The sequence below is a fragment of the Mus caroli genome, chromosome 11 (genome assembly GCF_900094665.2).
Source record: "Mus caroli chromosome 11, CAROLI_EIJ_v1.1, whole genome shotgun sequence".
NCBI lineage: Eukaryota > Metazoa > Chordata > Mammalia > Rodentia > Muridae > Mus > Mus caroli.
This window is the reverse complement of record NC_034580.1, coordinates 12,988,082-13,015,426: the sequence shown is the minus strand read 5'-3', so window position 1 is coordinate 13,015,426 and position 27,345 is coordinate 12,988,082. Positions and strand designations below refer to the sequence as shown.

General features: G+C 40.7%; 1 protein-coding gene and 1 pseudogene across 2 annotated transcripts in view; one reads left to right on the top strand and one right to left on the bottom strand.

The window, feature by feature from the left end:
* Nucleotides 1–1,751: 1,751 nt before the first annotated feature.
* Nucleotides 1,752–2,270, top strand: LOC110304159 (annotated as a pseudogene).
* A 21,225-nt stretch (nt 2,271–23,495) lies between these two features.
* Nucleotides 23,496–27,345, bottom strand: part of Egfr (epidermal growth factor receptor) — a 158,792-nt gene continuing 154,942 nt past the window's right edge. For both annotated transcript variants that reach the window (XM_021175457.2, XM_029483270.1), the window contains exons 24-28: nt 27,044–27,141; nt 26,119–26,286; nt 25,756–25,803; nt 25,115–25,217; nt 23,496–24,510 (exon numbers count right to left, since the gene is read on the bottom strand). In XM_021175457.2, coding sequence (XP_021031116.1) covers nt 24,149–24,510; nt 25,115–25,217; nt 25,756–25,803; nt 26,119–26,286; nt 27,044–27,141 — 779 coding nt within the window. In that variant the 3' untranslated portion in view covers nt 23,496–24,148. The remainder of the gene's footprint in view (nt 24,511–25,114; nt 25,218–25,755; nt 25,804–26,118; nt 26,287–27,043; nt 27,142–27,345) is intronic.

The window sequence follows — 27,345 nt, the reverse complement described above, 5'->3', positions numbered from 1 at the left end:
CCACTGTCTGTTGGATTATATGTACACACTCTCTCCAAACACCACACATCCTATCAAGTATCTGCTCCAGCAAAACATCACATGCCCTCTTACCAGGCATCTTCCAGAAAGACACCAAGTGTTTGTTCTCAGCAAAACATCCTCTCATAAGGCAGTTTCCAGAAAACAACAAAACAAAACAAAACAAAACAAAACAAAACAAACAAAACACCACATGACACAACTGAGACTCCAGTGAAACCAGAAATTCCACTTCACACCTATCTAGGTTGCTTAGTGATCTATGCTATGGTTTCCCAGATGCTATGAAATTCCACTTCACACCTATCTAGGTTGCTTAGTGATCTATGCTATGGTTTCCCAGATGCTATGTAGTTTCTCACCAAATCTACTTTCTAGTTCGGTAGATGAACTCCTTCAGCTGGGCACAGATTCAGTTCCTGGTTTCCAGTCACCCATCCTTGGGTTAAACTCTATTCTTTGCCCCTGCCAGCTCTCCAGGGTATTGCTCTCTACAGAGGACAGAATGCACTTAAAGTAGAATGTTGTCATTCCTGGTATCCCTACATCCAAGAAGAAATTCTATGCTATATTTGGATGTCATTTAAATGATATAGTAATACACACCTTAAAAAGTCCTTTAGTTTTTCCTGATTTAATGCACATAAAGTGAAAAATGACTTTCTAAATAGACTTAATATTTGTGTTATTCCAAATACATGTGTTGAAGTCCTAGTATCCCAATGTAATGGTAAGTGAGAACCAAATGTTTGTGAAGTAGCTGAGGTCATGATAGTGGCACCTCAGTGCTGGTACCAATTCTGATGTAGGGTTTCCACTGCTGTGAAGAAACACCATGACCAAGGCAACTCTTAAAGAAAAACCATTTAGTTAGGGTTGGCTTACTATTTTAGAGGTTTAGACCATTATCATCATAGTGGGAAACACAGCAACATACAGGCAGACTTAGTGCTGGACGAGCAAAGAGTTCTACATCTTGATCCAAAGGCAACCAGTGAGACAAAGTGTCACACTGGCCAGACTTGAGAATTTCTTTGAGACCTCAAAGCCCCGTCCCCACAGTGACATACTTCCTCTAATAAGGCCATACTTCCTCCAATAAGGCCACAGCTAATAGTCCCACTTCCCATATTCAAACCACTAGAAACCCTCAGGATTCAATTAGTGTGTTTGTACCAAGAGAAAATAGAGAACATTTGTGCTGTTTCTTTTTCCTAAGTCTGCACACACAAATGGTCCTGCTAACAGGAAGAGAACATTCACCACTGAGTGGACCAGACACCAACTTGATTTAGAAGGTTTGTCATGAGCACTATGAGAGTGTATCTGCTGTGAGGAGTATGTAGTTACTAAGGAAGTCAGGGCTCACTGCTACATTATCACTCGTAAGGATTGTAAGGCATTCTATGTCTACATGTTCTATTTTTGTTCATCTCAAGAACTTGGACATTATGCTCACTACTTTCCTGCTTCCTTCAGATGGAATTATTTTCCAGTGATAGTTTAGTCCTAAAGAAAATGTTCTTAGGACTCTATTCTGAGGAGAGAGATCAGAACAGAAAATTAAACAATTTATGTATGACAAGTGAAGGGGAAAGCATATTCAAGTGACTTACATTTCATGCTATCCCATTACAATTATAAAAAATAACACATATTGCAAAAAAAAAAAATCAACCAATTACAAGTATAAAATAAAGACTAAAGTTGGCGGTAGCTCGGAGGTACAAGCGCGTTAACCGGGGAAGGGATGTGTCTCCTGCTGGGGGCTGCTGGGGTCGGGAAGAACCTGCTGGTGAAACGCCTTCAGAAGCTGAGTTCCGGAGATGGCAAAGGCGACCTGGGAGAGCCCCCACCAACGCGGCCCACAGACATTGTGGCCCACAGGAAGATCCGAGAGCTCGGGGGATGCATGAGCCCCATCTGGTCTAGTTACTAATGGAAACTGCCATTCGCTCTTGTTCACGATGGATACCTCTAACTCCACCCAGCTCTCTGCATCCTGCATGCAGCTCCTGGGTCTCCTTTCTGCAGGAGAACTTGCAAAAGCCTCGGTCCTCATACTCTTCAATAAAATTGACCTACCCTGTTACATGACCACGGAGAAAATGAAGTCATTGATGAGGCTTCCAGATATTATTGCTTGTGCCAAGCAGAACATCACCACAGTAGAAATAAGTGCCAGGAATGGCACTGGCTTGGCAACAGTATTGCTTTGGCTCCAGAATCAACACAGGCACAGCAGTTGACAACAAGATGAAGAAGTATGGCTGACCCCATCCAGTGCCTAGGAGGCAAATGCATAAGAGCCTAAGGTGTTTGATAGGAGCAGACCACCCATTGTATCCCAAGTGTTGGGGGTCTACGCAGTGACCAGTGAACACACACAAACACCACTGTTATCTCACTTCTGAACAATGGTCCCAAGACAGAACAAACAGCAGGTGTTTTCATGTCTCCCACCAAGAAAATGGACCCACTGAGGGCTTTGGACTGCACGGAGCCCAGGTAATTTTTATAGTACAGACTCTGCCCTTCTGAGTTCCTGATATCCTGACCACGTTGCTCCGAAAAAAATATAAAGTTAATGAAGAATTGGGAAGTGGGGGAGGGGTGAGATGGCCTAGCGGGTAAGAGCACTAGCTGCTCTTCAGAAGATCCTGAGTTCAAATCCCAGCAACCCCATGGTGGCCCACAGTCCCTGTAATGAGATCTGACGCACTCTTCTGGAGTGTCTAAAGACAGCTACAGTAGTGAGCAGAAGTCGAGTTCAATTCCCAGCAACCACATGATGGCTCACAATCATCTATACAGCTACAGGGTACTCATATACATAAAGTATAATTAAAAAAAGAGTAAAGTCCCCATCTTGCTACTTTATTATAGTATTTTCACTCTTACTGGAGTTCTCAGCTATTAATGATTGACATTATTTGTTTTGGATGTCTTCAGATTGTGTGTGCATGCACAGAGATAGGTAAATTTATATACTGTCGGGGATAAGCATTGTACAATGTTAAAAATTTGAAGATAAGACACAGTGGTTTCTTTCTTTCTTTTCTTTTCTTTTTTTTTTTAAGTGTAAGGTCTTTAGATTAACTTATCAAACAAAGAGAGGGAAGAAAATTGAGATTCATAGCTCAGCTGAAAGCTTTCTCCCCTGTAGCCTGACAACCTGCCAAATAAACAAACAAAAAAACCAAACAAACACCAGCACTGTCAAGGGAAGTATGTATCCTCAGTCATTAGACCTGCAGGACCAAAATAAGTTATCATAGAATGTACTTCTCTGGGTCCAGGGAGCCACCAAGAATGGATTCACACTTATCAGGACAGCTCTCCTTTACTCCTCTTGCACACAGCACCACCTGGAACCTGTTAGAGTCAGAGGAATCTGAGGACTTTACCTTTCAACTACAATAATAAATGTGACCATGTCTGAGTTCTACATAAATACTCCAAATATGTCAACTGAGAGGTATACTTGATAACAATGTAGATCAAATAAAGATATAACACCAACTGTATAACATCCAAAGTAGTAGTAACATAATTCATTTATATATATATATATATGTATATATATCACCAAAACAACAACCACATCCAAGATAACATATCTCTTCCTAAAATTGCAAATCCAACAGTGATAGCATAGTGAGAATGAGTGAGGAGAAATCCCTGAGAAATCAAAAGAAATGAAGGGAGTATATTTAAATAAACTAAAGAATGCCCATGCTCATCAAGGAAATCCAAACAGATAGAAGCTGCTGATCAATAACACAAACAACAGAATGAAATATGTAAAGTGGTGCAATATATGAAAGAATTCAGCAAAGAGACATAAATGCTTAATGTAAACCAATCTAAAATTTGAAAACAAAAATCATAGTGAGTCAAGTAAACAAGTGCCACACCCACTCCAGTGAAGTCTGCATGGCAAGCCCAAAAGCTTGGATGCAGTTCTGAGACAAAAAGTTTCACGGAAACTTAGTCTCCTGGAGCCTTGGCATCCCATAGCACGAATGCTCCAAATTTGTCCCTGCAATAGTGTGGAGGGTTTTGCATTCTTTTTTGCAGTATTTTACTGGATAGGAGCTAGAAATCTCAGGACAAGCTTAGCAAAGTAAGTTTAGAATTCTTATTATAGTTATATATGCAGATGACATTCCTTAATAGAAGAAAGTTCCCCCCAAAATCACTTAGATAACAGCCGAGTCATCCCATATACAGGAATTTACAATGCTTTAAGAAGAAAATTGGGTTGTGGTTTAAGGAAGAACTAGAGTATTGTATTGTTCATGTAAGGGTTAGTAGAACAGAACTTCTCTGGTGCATGTTTTTCTCTAGGCTCAGAGGAATAACATAATTAGGTATTTACTAAGGGACCCCTGGTTGTGGGTCAAATAATAGACTAAAATTGCACCTGGGTGTATTAGCCCTTTCACCTGGCTCCTGTGAATAACTAACTTTAAATAGGGCTGATCTTATCTCAGTTGTAAACACTGCCTGGTTTCTGTCAGTTTTTATGTATGCATTTCTCTGTTTTGTGTCATTATGCATAAGATAACTTCAATGTACCTTGTCTGATGTGTCACCTAGCTTCCTTGTTTTCCTTCTGTAATATAAGTCTGATGCTCACTTTGAAAAATTACATTCAGATACAGCACTCTCTCTGTGTCAACATCTTTTTGTCATCCCACCAACTGTTTGTCCATCTGAAAACTGGACAATTTTCCTGCGTGTTGAGGGACCAACTGAGTCCAGTCCATGGCAAACAAGTTCTATGAAAAGTCTCATCAATAGAGGGACTCAAGAAGACATCTTATCTCAAAATGAAGAGAGCATAGAGGATATATAATAAATAAGCAAGAACAATGATAAAATAGTAGGAAGACACCCATAGTAATTACAAGATATAAGCAACACTCTGAGAAAGCAACTCTATGGATAATAGAAGAAGGAGAAGAATTGAGTTCTTAAGGCACAGAAAACATTTTTCAAACAATTATAGGACAAAAAGAAATGTCAATCTGATATATGAGGCATTCAAGAAAATCAAGAGATAAGACCAGAACTATCAAGACACTGCACCATGTTATATTCAAGGCAGTGAATAAGCAGGGCATATAAATTATAATACAAGCAAAAAGAAACAAATATCAAGCCACATGCAAAGGCAGGCCCATAAAAATAACAGTAAATTATTCAACTGAAGATTTAAAAGCCAGGAGAGCAGGACGGACCTATGTCAGGTTTTAACAGGTAACAACTGCCAAGTCAGACTACTATACCCAACAAAACTACCAGTCATAGTTGAAGGGAAAATAAATATTTTCCATGATAAGCCGAAGTGAAAAAAATTTATGACCACTAAACCAGCTCTGTAGCTAATACTTGAAGGAATCTTCCATGCTGAAGAGAAAAATAAAAACATTAATGAGGCCACATGAAACAATAAACCATTCTAGGGTCATAAGTAAAAAAGAGAAACAGAAAACACCCGAGTACTACAAAATCAACATGATGGCAGGAATCAATATATGCCTTTTGATGATAACTGAATATTAATGAATCAACTGTAGTGAAAGGTACAGGGTAGTATACTGGATAAAAGAGCAACAACTATCTCTTGCCTCCAAGAAATGGACCTCACCATAAAAGATAGATACTATCAGTGTGAAAGGATGGAAAATATATTTTAAAGAATAAATGTAGGGAAGTATTCAGCTAGCAGCCTTCAGATGAAGATGGAGAACTCTCAGTTCCTCCTGTACCATGTCTGCGTGGATGCTGCCATCCTACTATATTGATGATACTGGACTGAACTTCTGAACCTGACTCTATTATTGCTTCTGGTTTCCATCTGTACCACGGAGCTAACCCAGTGCCACAGCTCTACATACCCAAATCCCTCCCAGAGAGAGCTGGTCTCCCAGGAGTGCTGACACACCTAAGATACAGGCTCACAGACTCATAGGAGGGACAAGCTCTAGTCAGAGACAGCAAGACCAGCAAACACCAGAGATAACCAGTTTTCTCACCACAGCAAGCCCTGGATACCACAACACACCGGAAAAGCAAGATTCGAATATAAAATTACATCTCATGATGATGGTAGAGAACTTTAAGAGGGACATAAATAACTCCTTTAAAGAAATACAGGAGAACACAGGTAAACAGGTAGAAGCCCTTAAAGAGGAAACACATAAATCCCTTAAAGAAATACAGGAAAACACAACCAAACAAGTGTATGAATTGAACAAATCAACCCAGGATCTAAAAATGAAAATAGAAACAATAAAGAAATCACAAAGAGAGACAGTCCTGGAGATTGAAACCCTAGGAAAGAGATCAAGAGTCATAGATGCAAGCATCACCTACACAATACGAGAGATAGAAGATAGAATCTCAGGTACAGAAGATATCTTAGAAAACATTGGCACAACAGTGAAAGAAAATGCAAAATGCTAAAAGCTCCTAACCCAAAACATCCAGGAAACATAAGGATGACCAAACATATGGATAATAGGTATGGAAGAGAGTGAAGATTCCCAACTTAAAGGGCCAATAAATATCTTCAACAAAATTATAGGAGAACACTTCCCTAACCTAAAGAAAGATATTCCCATAAACATACAAGAGGCCTACAGAACCCCAAATAACCAAAACAAATGAAGAATATTAAAAGCAGTAAGAGAAAAAGGTCAAGTAACATATAAAGGCAGATCAATGAGAATTATACCAGACTTCTCACTAGAGACTCCAAAAGCCAGAAGATCCTGGGCAGATGTCATACAGACACTAAGAGAATACAAATACCAGCCCAGGCTACTATACCCAGCAAAACTCTCAATTACCATAGAAGGAGAAACCAATCCAGGGATCCATCCCATAATCAGCTTCTAAACGCTGACACCATTGCATACACTAGCAAGATTTTGCTGAAAGGACCCAAATATAGCTGTCTCTTGTGAGACGATGCCGGGGCCTAGCAAACACAGGAGTGGATGCTCACAGTCAGCTATTGGATGGAACATACGGCCCCCAACAGAGAAGCTAGAGAAAGTACCCAAGGAGCTAAAGGGATCTGCAACCCTATTGTTGGAACAACATGATGTAATAACCAGTACCCCGGAGCTCTTGTCTCTAGCTGCATATGTATCGAAAGATGGCCTAGTCGGCCATCACTGGAAAGAGAGGCCCATTGGACTTGCAAACTTTATATGCCCCAATATAGGGGAATGCCAGGGCCAAAAGAATGGGAATGGGTCGGTAGGGAAGTGGGGGGCGCTATGGGGGACTTTTGGGATAGCATTGGAAATGTAATTGAGGAAAATATGTAATAAAAATATTAAAAATTAAAAAAAAGAGAAGGAGAAACCAAGATATTCCATGGAAAAACAAATTTACACATTATCTTTCCAAAAATCCAGTCCTACAAAGGATAATAGATGGAAAATACCAACACAAGGAGGAAAACTACACCCTAGAAAAAGCAAGAAAGTTATTTTCAAAAAACCCAAAAGAAGACGGTCACACAATCATAAAAATAACAATGAAAGTAACAGGAATCAACAATTGCTGGTCCTTATCTCTTAACATCAATTCCCCAATAAAAAGATACAAACGAACAGACTATACAGTATACACATAAGCAGAACCCAGCATTTTGCTGTGTATAGGAAATGTACAACAGTGACAAAGACAGACACTACCTCAGAGTAAAAGGCTGGAAAAAAAAATTCCAAGCAAATGGTCCCAAGAAACAAGCTGGAGTAGCCATTCTAATATTGAATAAAATTGACTTCCAACCAAAGTTATCAAAAAAAGATAAGGAAGGACACTTCATACTCATCAAAGAAAAAAATCTACCAAGATTGAACTCTCAATTACGAACATCTATCCTCCAAATGCAAGAACATCCACATTCATTAAAGAAACTTTACCAAAGCTCAAAGCATACATTGCACCTCACATCATAATAGTGGGAGACTCCAATACCCCACTCTCATCAATGGGCAGATCATGGAAACAGAAGCTAAACAGAGACACAGTGAAAGTAGCAGAAGTTATGAAACAAATGGATTTAACAGATATCTATAGAACACTTCATCCTAAAACAAAAGAATATACCTTGTGCTTCAGTCCTTCTTAGAAGGGAGAACAAAATACTCACAGGAGGTAGAGGGTGAGAGGGGCTTGGGAGGAAGAAAGGAGGTGGGGAAGGGGTAGTATCAGGAGTGGAAGGAGATGGGAAGCAGAGGGTCAGGAATGTGAACAAAGGTGTGTAGCAATGGGAGACAGGGAAGTGGGGTTAGCCACCAGAAAGTCCCAGATGCCAGGAAAGCAAAGGCTCCCAAGACATTTGTTGGACATTTGCTGAACTATCCAACAAAGGGGAGGGGGAATCTGTAGAGATCATATTCAGAGATTAGGAAAGGCTTCTGATTGGGGGATGGGATCACCCACTCACCTCCAATTTTTAACCCAGAATTGCTCCTGTCTAAAGGAAGTACAAGGAAAGGCCATCCAGAGACTGCCCCACCTAGGGATCCATCCCATATACAGACATCAAACCCAGACATTATTGCTGATGCCAAGAAGTACTTGTTGACAGGAGCCTGATATAGCTCTCACCTGAGAGGCTCTGCCATAACCTGACAAATACAGAGGCAGATGCTCACAGCCAACCATTAGACTGAGCACAGGGACTCCAATGAAAGAGTTAGGGCAAGGACTGAAGCTTTTGAAGGGGTTTGCAAACCCATAGGAAGAACAACAATATCAACCAACCAGACACCCCAGAGCTCTCAGGGACTAAACCACCAACCAAAGGGTACACATGGAGGGACCCATGGCTCCAGCTGCATATGTAGCAGAGTATGGCCTTATCTGGCATCAGTGGGAGGCAAGGACCGTGGTCCTGTGAATCCTTGATGTCCCAGTATAGGGAAATGCCAAGGTCTTGAGGTAGGAGTGGGTGGGTGGGTGAGGGAGCACCCTAATAGAAGCAGAGATGGGGGAGATGGGATAGGGGGTTTCTGGAAGGGAAATTGGGAAGGGGGATAACATTTGAAATGTAAATAAATAAAATATACTATAAGAAGAAAGTAAGAAAAAATATAGAGTGACTGTAGAAAGCAAGCAGGTATTACTATCCTAATATCTGACAAAATAGACTTCACACCAAAAGTAGAGATAGAGATAAAATGGTCAGATCATAGGGGAACAATCTATGAGAAGGACACCATTCTAAATGCATATGTTCTGTACAGGTGCATCCAATTTTATGCTTTCAGAAGCCATAAATTAACTCCAACAACGCAACCTAGATGTCTCTTTCAACTGAAGAATGGATAAAGAAGGTGTGATGCATCCACACAATAGAGAACTACTCAGTTGTTAGAAACAGAAACATCAAGAATTTTGCAGGCAAATGTATGGAACTTGAGAATATAATCCTGAGTGAGGTAATCCAGAGCTAGAAAGATAAGTATGGTATGTACTCACTTATAAGAAATTAGCCATAAAGTGCAGGATATCCATGCTCTTACAGACTCAAATAAGTGTCATGTTAAGAAGGTCATAAGGGAGGATGCATGAATCTCTCTCAAGAGGAGAAACTAAATAGATATTGGAGGTAGAACTGAGTAGGAGAAGGAATAATGAGGGAAATGGGGGAAGTGATCAGGTATGGTCAGAGGGAGGACAGGAGAGCACTGGGATTGAGAATGGAAATTGGTAGGGGGGATCTGTGGTGACTAGCTGGAGGCCTTTGACTAGGGAGGATATGGGGAAACTATGTGGGTGACCCTAGCTGAGATTCCTACCAGAGGGGGATATAGAGACCAAAGTGGACACCTCCTGTAGCCAGCAGGACTTTCAGAGGTGGGAGGGAGAAATTCATCCATCCACAAAACCTTCAACCCCAAATTTGTTTTGCCTACAAGATGTGCAAAGATAAAGATGGAGCAGAGATTGAAGGAATAGCCAACCAATGACTGTTCTAACTTGAGACCCATTCCATGTGAGAGAACCAACCCAACACTATTAATACTACTCTGCTATGCTTGCAGACAGGAACATAGCGTAACTGTTTCCTGACAGGCTTCATTTAGCAGTGGATAGAGGCAGATGCAGAGACCTGTGGGCTTAGATTTTTAAAAACCTACTTTTAGTAAGGGTTCTCAAATGCTTTGACCCTGTTTCTAGCCAACTGTCCAAAAGTAGGGGAGAAAAGATGGGAAATAGGACAATGGGATGTGGACCTCTTTAGCAGTAGTTCCTTGGGGGTGATTTCAGTCTCCATTTTTCAGGATATCAGCAGTCCAATTTAGTAGTTTTAGGATAGCAAACATGAATCAGCAGTGGTGGCACAATCCAGCCAAACTCCCCAGGCCCCTGCCAAGTCAGCACAAGTCAGCAGAAGCTACCTGGACCCCTAGGATGCCAGGAGAAGTTATTAGTAGGAAATCTCTCAACAAAGCCAAGATTAGCTAAGACAAAGATGGGAGACCAATGAAGCACTGCAAAGCTAGCTAACTATGCCTTAGCAAAACACCATGTGACATGGCCTTACTATGTGAGTTTGTATCACTTGACATATCCAGAAATTTCCACTTCAGAGTCTCACAGCCAAACATTAGGCAGAGCTCCAGGAGTGTTGTGGAAGAGTGAGGGATAGAATTGTTGAGCCAGAGGGGTCAAGGACACCCTTAGAGTCAAATAACTGAGACAATGGGAGCTCACAGAGCTTGGCCACCATCCGGGGGGGCATGCAGGAGCTGGACCTAGACCTTCTATACACTTTTGGCCAATGAGCAGCTTGGTCCTTATTTGGGTTCTCTATCAGGTGGAGTTGGGGCTGTCTTGGTTGCTGTTCCCTGCCATTGGATCCCCTTGTCCCTACCTGGACTGCTTTGTTGGGCCTCACTGGGAAATGTTGTACCTAGTCCTGCTGAGACTAGATGTTCCAGCGTGGGGTGGTGCCCAAGGGGGCTCACCTGCAGAGAAGGGGAGTGGGCAGTGTCTGAAGACATTTATCTGTAAAGGTAGGACTAGGAAGACAGTAGGGAAGGAGGGCTGTGATGGGATGTAAAGAGAATAAAATAAATTATAAAAGAAAAAAAAAACTCCAACGTAGTAGTAATGGAAAATTTCAACATTCCACTCATGAACTGGCAGGTCTTTTTCTCAACAAAATAAAAAAATGAAAAGGGAAATACACAAACTGAATGACATAATTGATCACTTGGATTTAATGGAAATCTACATGGTATAATTGACCAAGTTCACATTCTTCTCAGCAGCCCATGAACTTTTCTTCAAAATGTGTGGCCAAAGGGGTTTTGCTTTGGGGTGGCATTTTGATTACAAGTGACGTCCAACATATTATAAGCATATTTTCTATTAATTATCCCTTAATGCACTTAAAGTTTTATTGGGGGGATTAAACTTTTATTATGGATTCATTGAAATTCTTCACATTCTACATATTATTTGTTCATATGTCAAAGTTTTTATTCTCAGACACATTTAAACTTTCCACTGTGTTTAGTAATTTGTTATTTGTTTTAAACTAAAAAGTTAGAGTGGCAAGTTAGTAATCTATTTCTGTATGATTTTGGAGTTTATCATCAGCCATTTAGGGCAAACTTTTATCCTAAGATTAAACACAAAATCATGAACGTTCTTTATAATATTTCTTTTTGAGTTTTGATTATCAGACCATCAGGAATTTGTTTTTTTTAATAACCCATGAAATAGGTTTCTAAATGTGTAGAAAATTTCTCTAAAGCTATTTTTAGAAATCTCTTATTCCTCTAATATCTGGAAATATCAATTTTTATTTTATGCTACATTTCCATTTATATGTGTCAATTTCCTAAATTGTATTTTTCTATTCATTATTTTTCAGAACACATTTGCATTATATAACTTGAATTATTACATGAATGGTGTATTTTTATAACACTCCTATTCCTACTCAATTGTTTCCCAAATATTTTTGCCTATTATGATACATTTTCTGTTTTTGATTCCAAGTTCTAAATCTCATGTTTCCCAAAATAACCATTGAAATTTCCCTTTGAATAGCATTGAATTTGTGTAATATTTAAGGATAATTGGCATCTTTATAATATTCTTTCACTTACAAATGCAATATGTCCTTTAAAGTTTCTTTTATGTTTGATCAAATTTTGTAGCTTTTATGTTTTAGTCTTGAAGTTTATCCATGCATTTAAAATTTTCTATTTTATTTTATGTGTATGAATGCTTTGCCTTCATGTATGTGTGCACCATATACGTGTCTGTTGCACCAGAAACCAGAAGATGACATTGCATCCATTAAAACTGAGGCAACAGGTAAACTGCATTGAATTTGAAGTCAAACTCAGGTCCTCTGGAAAAGCAAAAAGTACTCATAACCAACGAGCTATCTCTCCAGCCTCTGCATGTTCATGTTAATTCCTACCAAAACTCTCATTTAGTTATTTCATTTTTTGTATGTATAGGAATAACTATTTACAATGCTGTAAAGAATTTTATTCATTTAGGAAGATGTCAATGCGAGTTATCCTCTAGGCTCCATGCCCTTTCTAACACGGGTAGTTGGCTAGGTTTACAGTACCAGCCATGAAGTGCCTTGTAGTGTGTTGGGATGATGCTACTTGTATTCTAATGCAAAATATTGGCTCTCAAGATCTGTTTGCCTGCGATGAGCGGATCCTCACATACACCAAGTGGTGCTATGTAACCCTTGTTCCCTATTCAACTGGTCAATAAAAGGCAAGAGTCTGCTCTTGGGCAGTAGAGGGAGAAAGGTGGGACTTAAGGATTGAGTGAGGGTTTATTGGTAGAGCAAAGAGAAGAAGAAAGGACACAGGGGATGGAGGAGTCCTCATGAGAGGAGATGGACCATAGCACATGGCCAGGAAAAGCATCAAGTAGCAAGGGACATTATAGTTGGGAAATAAGTTAGAATAGCTCAAAACTTGCCCAATGTAGGGCTTACACCTTGTAAATAAAATAGCTGGATTATGTGTCTTTTTTATAGGCTAGATAGAATGATTAATTTTATTTACATTGCTTCCTATTGAGTGGGCCTTAAATCTGATCAGATAGCTGTTGGTCATTCTAAAAATATTTTTAAAATGTCACTATTGTACCACTCTGGATGGCTTACTATACTCATCCTTGTTGTGGCTTGCAGGTGGGACAATTGGGTAGAACTATTAATCACTCTTCTCTCTTGGCTGCTCACCTAGCACATGCAGATACTACAAAAGCTAGTCCTCAGGGAGACGAAGGCTTCCAGGTCAATTCAAGCTCAGTTCTTCCAAATCTAGTGACTGGCATGTGTGGCATCTTCAGTAATAGGGTCTTACTGGCAAGTTCTGAAAGGCAATAAAGGTTCACCCCTTATCAAAGAAACTTCTTTCAGCAGCTCATGAGGATTATTACAAGAGATGATTGGTCAAATGCAGAGAAATTAACCATGGTTTTCCCAACCCCAATCGATACTTTAGAACACACTTCTTACACTGAAGGCTCAGAGAACAGTCAGGTTGAAAAGGTTGTTAGAGCCAGAGGACCAGTATACCCTTTTGAGGCAGTGTCTTCTAGACTTGATAGGGAAGTGGAACCTGTAAAATCTCAATGATAATGTTGCTCAAAGACCAGGATGTGTTTTTTTAAAAATGTGTGTTAAAGACTTAGTGCCTAGGGTGGTGTGATTGGAGGTAGGGCACAGTGGGTTGTGGTGTGTCCTTTTTGGGCATTGTGATCCCTTGCTCTTACTCCTTTCTCTTATCCCACTCTCTTTTCATCTCTTCCCTTCCCTTCCCTCCCCCCTCTCCTTTCTTTCTCCCTCTCCACTTTCTCTTTCCTTACAGGTTAGGTGGTGAGTGCATTAGCTCAGCCCTACAGCTCTAATATAATTTTCTGCCTCACCGCAGGCCCACAGAAACCAGACCAGTTTTTCATTGTCCAAAATGCTTAAAACCAAAAGCCAAGGTAGAACTTTGTTTCTTCAAGTAATTTATCTTGGGTGATTTTTATTTTTAAAAAGTAGTGACAGAAAGCTAAGCTACGTGTTTCCAGAACACTGAATATCTGAACAGTTTCAAGTAGTACAAATAGTAATGATGGATGCTGCCTGGTGACAGGGGTTTTTTGGTAGACATATTTACCTACTTAACAATGTTGTTATCCATTCATTAGTCATTAAGTGTGATTGCATTTTATCTAATGCTTCAGGAGCATCTGCCAGTACCTTCGTTATCATCTCTTCTGTAAATAAGCAAAATGTCTGTGTGAGCAACCCTAAGTTTCTGGAATAAATGATTCAGTTTTCTGTATCTCATTGAGAAATACCCTGGAATGAATGTTTTTGTTGGTTTGTTCATTCCTTACCTCCCTTCCTTTCTCCGTTTGTACTAATCTGTTTGTAGATTGAATTGGGAAGACTCTCCTCATCTTTTTCTATTTTCTAAAACACTTCAATGATACTATTTGAAGCTTTGCCAGGTCATTCAAAAGTCATCTGTAAGGTTTAGTAGGCAAGTACACATTCTATGCAAATATAAGGACCTGAGTTCAAATCCCTAACACTCATGTAAATGGCCAGATATGGCTACATGCTTACTCCAGTGGTGTGGAAGGATGGAGACAAAAGGATTGATTGCTGTGTCTTGTTGGTTGCTATATGGATGAAGTTTCAGTGAGATACCCTTTCTCAAGGAAATAAAGCAGAAAGTAATAGAGCAAGAGGACCACATCCTCTGGCTTCTGTGCTCACATGTGTATAACACACACACACACACACACACACACACACACACACACACACACACACGTAAAATTTTGCATCTAGTAGATATTTCCAGTGCTGGGCCTTCACCTTTTCAACTTCTTCATTTTATTGATGTGTACGAAAACACCTCCTGCTTTCACAAATCCCCACACTTCACTTTGTGATCGACTACTACAGCTTGTCTTGGGCTTCTCACTTATGTTTGTGCATATGGGGAGAGTTCAGCTGAATGAGAGCATAACAGCATAGAGATGCAGAGAGGCAAACAGATGCAGAGAATTCTGGGAAAATGGAAAGGTTTAAAGCAGCAATCTCCATCAATATAAAAGCATCAGATAAGAAGCGGCCTCATATAGTCTTGGAGAAGCAAAAGGGTGGGTGTTCCTTCCTCAGTAACCACTTTCTCTTAGAGAATTATTGCCTTATTGCTTCAGGAAAGGGGTTGTGCATATAGAATACTAAATGGGCCATTTGCTCTGGAGAGGTTGTACTCAGTGATCAGTCAGCTTGGGCTGTGCCACCTTCAGTTCCAAGCACTGGCAACAATTTTGTCCTCAATAAGGGTTTTGCCATTCATAAACTCTTCCCATCTTTCTCTAGGAATGGGAAGCTGGAATAAAAAGCTAACCACTTGGCACCTGCTCTTACTACGTGGATCATGATTGGTTTCTGGGACCTGGAGATACTTATTAAAGCATATATGGTAGAGATCTCTAGACTCAGAGTACAATCTCAGTTGAACCATAGTTGAAAGATGAGAGATGGGCACTGCAGGCTCTGTTTTGACTCTGGGTGTTAATATTCATGTTGTGTTATGGGTCTGAAGCTAGGAATGCCTCTTGTTTGGCATTAGCAGGGGAGACTTCCAGGGTTGGAACCACAGTAATGTTTCTAGTTCCTCTTGGACATAGCATCTAAGCTACATAGTTAGTGACCAGACACAGAGTTAGGAACACAAGGCAGAAGCTGTATCAGAAGCTTAGGGCCTGGCCCCAATATCCACGGAAGGTTTGTGTCTCCAGGAGCTTATAGAGTCATTGGCAGTCAACAGAAGGATGGAAGGTCCCCAAAGTCACATAATTACGATTAACAAATGGGTAACCACAAGGTCCTATCACATTGTTTCCATTAGGAGAATGGGGGAAAGGACACATGGATTTTCACTGCTTCTCCCTTCAAGTTCTCCAGTGTTCTTTTTCCAAGGGACAGAAAGACCCTAGTGGATGGAGGGAAACTGAAGATACAGTGAAGCACAGATGGTGGGGTGCATGAGTAAGCAAAGCATGTAGGGCAAGCTGTTCCTCTCTCCTAGACTTCTATAATAGGGAATCGTTTCTCTCAAAGACTGAGTTAAAGTAAGGGATTATTGCCCCAAAGGCAAACTCTGTTTAGGCTGAAATGCCCTCTCCTTCAGCTAGAATACAGGCATCAGAGATCATAATGCCAGAGGTCTGACCAAAGGTTAAGGCTGTCCATTTGAGACTGTGAGCCATGACTTTCACTTAATGGGCAGAGAAATCCAGGGCCCCAGAACATTCCTACCTTTACACAGTTTGCTGTAAGTTGGTCTTCTCTGGAGAGGAATTAAACTCCTTAATTGGAGGTTTTGATTCTTGGTGAAATGTGCTCTGGAGCCTTCCAGATCTTTCTTTCCCAAGGGCCCACATGCAGAGGATGGGGATACAGCCAAACAGTGGGTAGAAGGTCAGGGAGCAGAGAGAGTGGTAAACTCCCATATTAGATTCTAGGCCCGGAGATAGAGCTGAGATGCTCCCCATTTGCTTATTGTACATGAACCTAGCCGTCTGAGAGTCCTCCTTCTACATGGACTAAGCCCACACTCGTGACTGATAGTATTCAGAATGAAAAACACAGAGATAAAACTGCATCTTCTCTGGAAATGATTCAGAGGCAGCACTGTAAGCTCTTTTGGGCTACTTTAGCAGGCAGAGCCCATTTTTCTGTGCTCCATTCTCCCATGTAAAAGAAAGAAGGTAGGACATTGTGTGGTAGCAGCTGGTGGAGGGAAAGTTGTGGAATGAAGTGTTTGACTTATTCTCTGGAGTCAGAACCTACTGGAGAGTCATGAACTTAAAGCCCCACAGACCACTCATTGGGCCAGGGGCACTGACTACAGATATTGGTCTCAACCTCCCCATCAAACTGATGACTTAGCCTCCCCTTCATACCCTATACAGGCTAGGCAGGCTGACCTAGATCCCCAGTGCTGCTCAGCCCCTGTGTCTGGGTTGCTGGAAGTTGTTCTTTTCTACTGTGCAAATTGCTTCACTAGGTGGATGCTTTGCCAGGTGTTTTTGTTTTTGTTTGTGTTTTGTTTTGTGTGTTTTGTTTGTTTGTTTTGTTATCTCTACCTGTTTGTCAAGAATATGAAAGTCTTGTAAAGATCAGATTGTATCTGAAGAATCTAAACAGAATCTAGGAAGTGGAATCCAGTAAGTGTCTGAACTGGTTTGTAGGTTTTTTTCTGCAGAGTAAGATATTCAGCTACTACGATAAGGTTAGATGTGATGGTGAGGCCACATGTGTGGGGACAGGAAGCATATGGGACTTTCCTGTGCCTTCTTTTCTATTTTGCTACAATTCCAAATCTTCTCTGAAAATAAGGTTTATTAATTTTTTTAAAAATGTTTTCAGTTGGGGTGGGGAATACAGCTCATTGGTCCACACAGCACCACAAAATCAGCAAGTTAAGTCAAAATAAATTTGAAAACAAGAAAAAGTCAAGAAAGTATCTAAAGTCAGATATGAATAATAACAGAAAGCACACTGCACTGTTAACAAAGAATGCAAAAATCATTAAGTTCTTAGGAGTAGCAAGCACGGAAGAACATAATCCAATTTTTAATACTTAATGTACGATCAACATGTTCTTATCAACAGTATGTAAGAGAGATCTTGCTTTGCATTTGTACAAATATTGCTTTCATTATTGCATGACTTTACAAAGTTAAAATGTACCATATAAGAAGCTGTAAAGCTATTGCATGAATGAAACTAACACAAGATTACTGCTGTCTGTGGTTAGTCATGTCATCACATCTAGAAACAGTCATTATATCCTGGGGTGTCATCATTTCTATGCCTTTGTATTATACAGTAACAACACTTTGTATCCAAATCAAGAGAGTACAGCATTGGCATTACATTTTCCAAATAAAAAGTTCATGTAAGATGCATAAACTCAAATCTTTTCCTATATTTTTCTGCTGCTGTAAGGTAATGACTCCTAACAATTTTGCTGGTAATTCAGGTAAGACAGGAAGATCACTATGCGTATACACATGGCAGAAAACTCTGGATTACTGCTTCAGTGTTTTATCCCAGTATAGTGTGTAGTGTGTGTTTGTGTGTGTGTGTGTGTGTGAGAGAGAGAGAGAGTCTGTGTACCTGTGTGTGCAGGTGCAGGTATGTGTGCATGTGTGTGTGTATGTATGCAAGTGTGTGCATGCATGAGCCTGTGTACCTGTGTGTGCAGGTGGAGGTATGTGTGCATATGTGTGTGTATGTGTGTGTTTTTCTTAATGCAAGGTTCCTCTTCTTGGAGTTTTATTCTTACAAAATCCACATAAGTATTTAGTAATCTGTCTGCTGCAGTCAAAATAATAGGTCGAGGTTTTCCTTCTGGGAGTTGGAGGTTCGTGGTTGGCACAGGTTGGTGGATTGCCAGTGAAGTTGGATGTATAAGCAGCATAAAAACGTTTACTTTCCTGCCACTCATTCTTTTTTTTATTAGATATTTTCTTTATATACATTTCAAATTTCAAATGCTATCCTGAAAGTTCCCTATACCCTTGCCCTGCCCTGCTCCCCTACCCATCCACTCCTCTTCTTGGCCCTGGCATTCCCTGGCCATCACTGGGAAGAGAGGCCCCTGCCACTCATTCTTAATAGAGCTTGCTTAGGTAATACAAAACTGATGATGGGGATGTCTGTGTTCACTTTTCTAGCTTCTCAACCACGGGCTAGACCCTTTAAATGCCCAGGTAGCTGCCATGGAAACCTGACAATCCCACTTTCCTGAAAGATTCTGACAAGCAGGCTTAGGGTTCTCTAGGCCCAGATGCCATCTACATCTACAGAGTCACCTATGAGTCTAGGGCTAATCCCTGAGTTTGTATTTTTTTAATCCTAAACAGGGTTAAAAAATCATGTATGACTCTATACCTGAGAAGGGACTCAGGACTTGGTGAGCAAGGGGGAGGGGAGGGATAGGGAGTTTCTGAAGGGAAACCAGGAAAGGGGACAACATTTGAAATGTAAATTGAGTAAATAGCTAATAAAAAAAAAGTAAAAATTCACAAATTTTACCCCATGGTAACTCATATTTGATTGTTTCTTGTGTATGGCTGTATTTCAAGAGTTGTAAAACCAACCTAGGTGATTTTATGGTGCATGCATGACTGAAGAAGGCTCGTCTAGAGTGATCATGTTTGCACGCTGTAGGTTTCAGGAATATATTAAGTAACCCAAACAAACATAAATATTATTGTAACTTTCCAGACATTTCTAGGACACACTAGTAAGTGAACGACCAACATTGTAACTATAAAAAGAAAACAATTGATGTTAATATCGTATTAGCATATGTAAACCAAAGTGTTGTGTCATTGAATCGAATTCATTTACAAGGTCAGACTGCAGATAACCAGAGAATGACACTCATTTAAATTCCTCTAGTAGTTATGCACAGGCAGCAATCCATAAGCTGACACTGCCCCAGAGTCCACAGCTTCTTTTCAGAACAGCACTAAGCTCGTACGCCTTTCATTTTTTCTGTCTGTAACGGTACTAAATTGACCCTCCTCTCATTCACTGTGGAAATGACCTATCTAGCTTAGCTCTGTAATAATGCTATACATTTACCTAAGAGAAAAGAGACTTTTCCTCGCGCCTCAGTTGAACCATTTTTCAGCAAAGATCTCAATTTCAAATTTTCATTCTATTGCAGTTTTCCCAAAGCAGTTTTCTTTAGAAAAACAAAAAACTAAAAAACAAAAAAAATACCGAGTTTCCTAAAAAAATATACTTTACAAAGTTCAGTACTACATGAAGAGGACAATATACTAAAAACAAGTACAAAAATACATTTACATTTACAAATTCTGTCTACATGTGGCTTTAACAGTACCAAGATTTTTGTCTCTGGAATGATAGGTGTGGCTGGGAAAAAGAGTGAGAGATTTCTGCTCAGTTATGGTTTTACAGCCCCCAAACAAGGAAATGTAAACAGTCATTATGTTTTAATACAAACACAGCTTATCAAAAGAAAGTAGAGATTTAGCAAAACTTTAACATCAGCTGCTTTTTAAGTGGGAACAGCTCATTCAATGTGGGGAGGTGGGAAGTGGTGGGTTTTTATGACTTGTTTCTTAGATAACACACAATGTCTGGGGACTTTAGCAAGATGTCCCAGGCCCAGATTTAGATATTTACCATTTTCAGGATAAAGGTTTTATTGAGAGAAAAAAAAAAAAAAAAGAGGAAGATTTTGGAAAGGCTACACTTGTGGACAACTCATAGGAGTAGTGGTGACTGCAAATTACGCTTTCTGTGAGTCTGTCCCTAAACAGGGGTTTTATTCTACTCCAGCTGTGCACAGAGTAGAGTAGCAGGCCTGTTTCCTGGATGATGATGATGCAGATGAGGATTAGAATCAAGGTTGGGGTGCCCTTCTGGGATTCTGACTGCTTGAGACTGCAGGGACTGAGGAGGTCTTTCTAACCAATCCAGGTACTTTTTATTGGCAGTGAGGGTACATGATTTTCACGTACCAGCATTGTCTTATACAAGTGCAACCAAAGGACCAATAAGAACAAACCACAGATGGGCAGCCACTAGTGAGTGCCAACAGTTCTCTTATCAAGCCTTTTACAGTGACTCTCAAATAAACTTTGATGTTTATTGCAGTATCCTGGAGGTACTCTGAAAAGTTCATGGGCTTAAGAATAATCAGGTTGAAAGTGTACTGGCTGGAAACATCTCATGGTAGCCCAGCTCAAAGCCCAGTGCTTCAGTGCTTATGTAGTCCAGGTCCTTTTATGTCTACAGTTTGGGGATGGGGTGGGATGCTAAATGAAAAAAAAAAAGTGTCCAACAAATGCCTACATTGTGTTATCATTAGCTGGAATGCAATTTTGTGCTTTGCCAGGGTTTCTATCTATAAAGCCCATGGCAGCAGGGACTTGCAGCAAATTTAGCATTATTTAAGAGATTATAATCTCTTAAATAATAATTTAAGAGATTATTATTTTTCAACATGAGCCAAAAAAGTAATTTTTATAGGGTATAATGATAGGAGCTCTTTGTAGATCATATATATATGTATATATATGTATATATAGATGTATGTAATGTTTGTGCCCAGTAAATGTTAGCTCCATATATTTTCCCATGAATTGCCCAAGAGCCAGGGTGGGCTCAAGACATAGAAAAAGTCTATCTAAGATTGGGCTGAGAGGCAATTAGTAGAAAGATGCCCAGGAGGTATATGAGAGTGGTCAAAGGATAATAACAGAAAAAAAAACAATACAAGGACGGAAACCACGTCCTAGAAAAAGCAAGAAGGTAATCCCTCAACAAACCTAAAAGGAGACTGGTTAACTATGGAAGAGTTAAGCTGAGCTAAGACTGCCAGAGATGTAATGGAATGCTGGTCCCAGCATGGTGCCTCCCCTCTCTGTAGCCTTCCTTTACCCCCAGTGGCTGCTAAGGTACCTTTGAAACACAAATCAGATATTTATATTACAATTCCTAACAGTAGGAAAATTACAACTATAAAATATCAACAAAATAATTTGGTGGTTGGGGGCCACCACAACATGGGAACGGAATCAGGAACTGCATTAGGAAGGTTGGAAACCACTGCAAAAGGGTAGGCTTTGCAGCACTCACAGCCCCACATCTCCCTGCAAAGACACAGTGAGGACACACTGGCGAATACAATCTTAACCCTGACAACAACTCAACTTTGTGCTGAGTACTTAAATAAGAAGAAAAGCAAGTCTGAACAGTTTTTGCTACTTTATTTTGTTATAAGAAAGTATTTCAAAGTACAAAAATACTAGGGTTTCATTGCTACAGTTAGAGTGGCTTGCAACAGCTCTCTCTCATGGATTACTGCTCCTGATAGGGACCTGACAGGCTCATTCTATATCCCAAATTTTAGCAAAATTTCACCTAAATGTCTCCTCTATGTTCTCTGTGATCAACATGGCATTTCCTGGTGATGACATGGAATTTCAAGCTCTATAAATGCTGCTTAATATTCTCACTCCTTAATTTCATAGATGACATCTATTTTCATAGGTGAGAGTCAGGGATGGATAACTGTTCGGAAACCCAGAGGATGCTGCAAGCCTCATTCTCAGGCCTGAGGGAGCAGCCAGCATGTGAGGATGATTGACTTGGAGCTGCCCCTGACTTACCAGTAAAGCCCTCTGCTTACTACTCTCTTGATTAAAGTCTTGAAGGCAGTGGCTCTCAACCTGTGGGTTGTGACCTCTGTCAGATAGTTTGCATATCAGATAGCATATCAGATATTTACATTGTGGTCTGTAAGAGTAGCTAGATTACAGTTATGAAGTAGCAACAAAAATGATTTTATGGCTGGGGGCCACCACAACATGACGAACTGTATTAAAGGGTCGCAGCATTAGGAAGGCTGAGGACCTGCTGCTGTAAGGAAACACACTTTCCATTTCCCTGGTATTTATGACTGTTAGATCTCACAAGGTAGTGGACAATCTTGTTTCCTTTGTGAACTTTCTAGATATCTCTAACGGATTGCCCAGTCCTGCTCTGTGCTCTGGTGCTTGGCTGATGTCTTGTCTGACACTCACTGTTTTGCCTTATTGTTAGTGTTTATGAGTTCACGTCTCTCCATCACTTGGTAAATCGGAAAGGATGGATCCCGAGATCATTGTGATACTGTTTATCAAAAATGACTATTAACTGATGATCATGCCGTAAGGAGGTCTTGGGTAGCTGATGCAGTGATGAATGTGAGATCACTTGGGTATGAATCCCCTGCCCCCTGCAAGCATCCATGGGAGCACTGTCATCACGTCACTTTCAAAAGGATACTGCATTCCACACTGTTCTTAACATTCTCTTTCTTGGAACCTGCACAACAAGCCTACCACAGGCTGCCCCTTATTACATAGAAGCCTAGATCGTATTTCTAAAAGGGAAAGAAAATGTTTGGCTGCAGTTCACCAGGAAGAAAAACAGATCTAATAAACACTTTTAAAATTAAAAAAAAAGTTATCCTCCATGTGTGGTTTACACTAGATTTAAGGTCTAGAGGGGTGAAGGCAAAGTGGATTTGAAGAGTATTTCACTTTCGTAGTCCCTCAGCAGACACAATGCTGAGACTGAAATTTTGGGTTAAATTCCTCTATGGATTTTTGCATGGTTACTCCTTCTTAGTTCAAGGCTTTTGGTCACAATACTGATGGTTTGAATGGGTTCGAATGTGGAATCACGGTTGTTCTTTGATAATACTTAATACTGGGTTTTTTGTTTGTTTGTTTACTTCATGAAATGAAGACAGGAAAGCATATTTACAACTCAAAACAATGAAACAGAAAACATAGAAGGAAGTCTAATAGAAAACACTGGTAAACTAGCGCGTGTTAAGTGCCAGGGACATATTTATATAAAAAGTAAGTCCGAGGGAAAATTCTACCCCGTCATTCCTCTTCTCCCAGCCCCAGTAAGTAACAAAGTGGCTTATCCTATTGTATCTGCCATGGTTTAATGCTGTACAAGTGTGGCCTGCTCAGGGCATCCATGGACTTCTTATACATTTAGTGTCTTGCCACGGAAGTGTCTTGATGCAGAGCTGGTGGAACCAACTGTCTGGTCAGTTGGCTCCAGGCGACTCTGTGTACCAGACTACAAGAGTGCATCAATCAAATCAAGAAAGACAAGAATCCCAAAGTTCCCTAAACAATAAGCTCCATATGTCTGTTTTTTCCCATATGTACCTCACCATGAGGTAAACTTCTGTTCCAATGGACAATGTTCTCGATGGATACCTTTTTTGTGGAATCTTCACAGTTCGAAGATCAATTGATGTACCTTCAACTTCCCAAAGTGCATCAGGAGAGGGGCCCACTTCTTGGCTCAGTGACAAAGCCCATCAGAGTTATGCTTTAAAGCCAGTCTGAGTGTTTGACATTTGACACAGCGTGGGCATGGCTGCCAGAAGTGGAGGTGCTGCCATGGCTTGGTCCTGGGATTCTAGAAAGTCCAGACATTTTATAGCTGGTATGATGCCCCTTCTTGTCATGCTCCAATAAACTCACTGCTTGGAGGTGCCACCCGTAGGTACTCTGCATTTTCAGCTGTGGGGCCCTTAAAGATGCCATTTGGCTTGGTTTCCTTGGGGAAGAAGTCCTGCTGGTAGTCAGGGTTGTCTAGGCTCATTTGGTGGCTGCCTTTCTGGATCCAGAGTGCAGGGCTGTTAAACCCACTACTGAGACAGGTAGGCTGGGCAGTGTTGAGATACTCAGGGTTGCCCACGGCATTGCTGTGGGGATTTTGATAATGCAGGTCTCTTCCAGGAGCTGGATGCAGGGGCTGATTGTGATAGACAGGGTTCTGCACAGAGCCTGCTGGCCTCTTGGGAACAGATTGGTTTATATATTCTGAAATGAAGAAGAATGCACATGTGAATTAGTAAAGCTTCATCCCAAGATCCTGATGCAGAATTCCATGGCTCACTGCAAGCCCTGCAAGTGTCCTCAGCAAGACAACCGATATCCAAGAGCAAGGAAGTTCTGGGAACACCATGAAGACTACCAAGAAACTTATGATACTTTCTGTATTTCTCAAAGCAATCAGCATAAGCGATTTTTGCAAGTTTAAAGGATGATGTGATGTGTGTGTGTGTGTGTGTGTGTGTAAGAGAGGAGACACATGTATCCATCTTTTATATGCAGATACACACACACACATACACATGCATGCACGCATTATACATACATACATACATACATGGCCACTTTCACCACTTGCTTTCAAGCCAACAAATCTGCAGAAAACCCAACTGTAACATGTATTTGCCACAGACCTCATAGCATGATACGTTCTCTCTGTTTTGCCTTTTTATTCCCTATAAATTTGCCACAGTCTCCACCTCTACATGGGGTGTGCCTCATTCAGGCACACTGGATGTCACAACTGACTTGTGCCTGAGAAAATGGCAGTAGACACCAAGGCTGGTGATGGCTTTCTGAGCAAGCTACTCACCAGGTACAGGGAGGAATGCATCATCTATGTTGTCCTCTGTTACAACACCTGTGGGGTCGGAGCTGTACCGCTGCAAGAAGGTGTCTTCTTTGACACGGCAGCTCTGTGGGTGGGAGAGGCAAGTTTACTCCAGTGGGGAATACTCAGCCTTGATCACAATCTGTGTTCCATCATAAGGCAGTCACATGCTACATGTGGTTAATGAACACTTGAAATGTGTGAGGAATTGAATTTTATATTTTATTTCATGTTAGTTAAAATTGAATTGGTGATGTAGTGGCTCCTGACAGCACAATGCAGGCAGAGACTGAAGCACTGTACTTCATCATGGTCAGTGTGACATGTAAGAGTAGTGCCAACACTGGTGGTTCCCCCACAGATACTGCTAGTTTGTCTGGTGGAGACCTAAGCATCTGCATTTCTAACAGCTTCCAGGTGGTGCTGAAGCTGTCTGCCCATGAACCACACTTTGAGGGGTCCTATGATAAGTGATCACTAATTGTTGGCCTTCGGACTCCAGTCAAAGAAGCCGTGGTATGGAAAAGAATGTACAGGAGGGAAAGCCAGTGTGACGTGGGCTAAGTTGGGCACTTTCCCTGTATAGCTTATTTGATTCTGGTTTATACCATGTCCATACATACCCCATTTCTATTAATGCAAGCCACAGTGGAATTGTTGCTAGTTGCACTCTGGGGGGAAAAAAAAAAGAAAGCAATGTTGGTCATGTACACTGGTACTTTCTCATCCATTTCCGTTGAATGCAGGAGGTAGGTCTCACAGAGTAAAAATATTTCAAGGCGTTTAATGTGTCGAATGCTTTCTTGGAGAGAAGAATTTTTGTCTTAAATTACAGCTTTAGAAAAACATAGGCAATTAAATAACTAAAATCCTTAGTTGTTGATTATAATTCCAGGTTCTATTTGGTTAGAATGTATTCCTTTTTTTTCTAATTAAAATATGGAAAATGGAAGACAAATCAATTTAAATAAAGAGGGGAGGCATACCAGAGAACTCAAGAGGGGAGTCCTGGATGTGGACGGGCTGTTGAAGAAGCCTTGCTGTGGGATAAGATACTCATCAGCATCAACTACATCCTCCATGTCCTCTTCATCCATCAGGGCTCGGTAAAAGTTGGAGTCTGTAGGGCTTGGCAAGTGCATTCTTTCATCCCCCTGGTACAGAGATTTTGATACTATTAGAAAGGGCAAGGGAGCTTGCTCTGCTTCCTGGCTATAGGAAGCAATAGGTGCCTACGGGTTTGCCAGTTTAGTTATAATATAATCCCTATGGTAGCTCTCATATATACATCCCTTTTCCATCTCAGTGTGTGGCTACTTTGGAATATAATAAAACACAGAAGTCTCCTGAGTCTAACAGTCTCCATATGAAAAATAGTTTAAGAGAGAGGAGAAAAGAAAGCTGTGGGAACATTTAACCCCGACTACACAATGCTATGCCACTGCATAATGATTTTTCATACATCATTTTACTGAAGCTTTAAATCCACAAAGACAAATTATCTTGATTTTTGTTCTTCCAGAATTAGAACTAAGCCGATTGGTTGTACAAAGTGGCACAGGCGTGAATAGGGAGTCAGGGAAGGAAGCCATGTAGGTTGACAGTGAATTCTTGCTCCTCTGTTTAGCAAAGACATGGCTCAAATCAGCCAAAATATGAGGTGATACTTGCAAAAGAGGAACAGATTGGGTCCAGGTTGGACTGCTCAAATGCAATGATGACTTGGAGTTGGGTGGGAGCCACCACTTATCCCCATGCAGTTCAGTCATTGTATCATAATGGAAGAGGCTCCAATGCACAAAAGGATTTATTATCAAGAACATACTTCACAGACTGTGTTAACTCAGCACAGTGGCATCTGGAGCTTTTGGAGAGATTTTGACCATGTAAGAACAAACTTTGACCTGATACCTGGATAACAAGGTAGCGTTGTGGGTCTCGGGCCATTTTGGAGAATTCAAGAATCAACTCTCGGAACTTTGGGCGGCTGTCAGCATCTATCATCCAGCCTGAGAAAGAAAGGAAGCCAAAGCAAAGCAATTAGAACCCTGGAAGAAACGACAAGGAGGGCATTGCTTTAAGTGATGCTGTGATCTTGCTAGGCAAATGGATAATGAAGGCACATAATCTTTGGGAGAGCCTTGGCACATGAGATAACACTGATTAGTTCTTGAAGTACATGAGAAGTTGTTGTAATACCTTGTGGATTCATT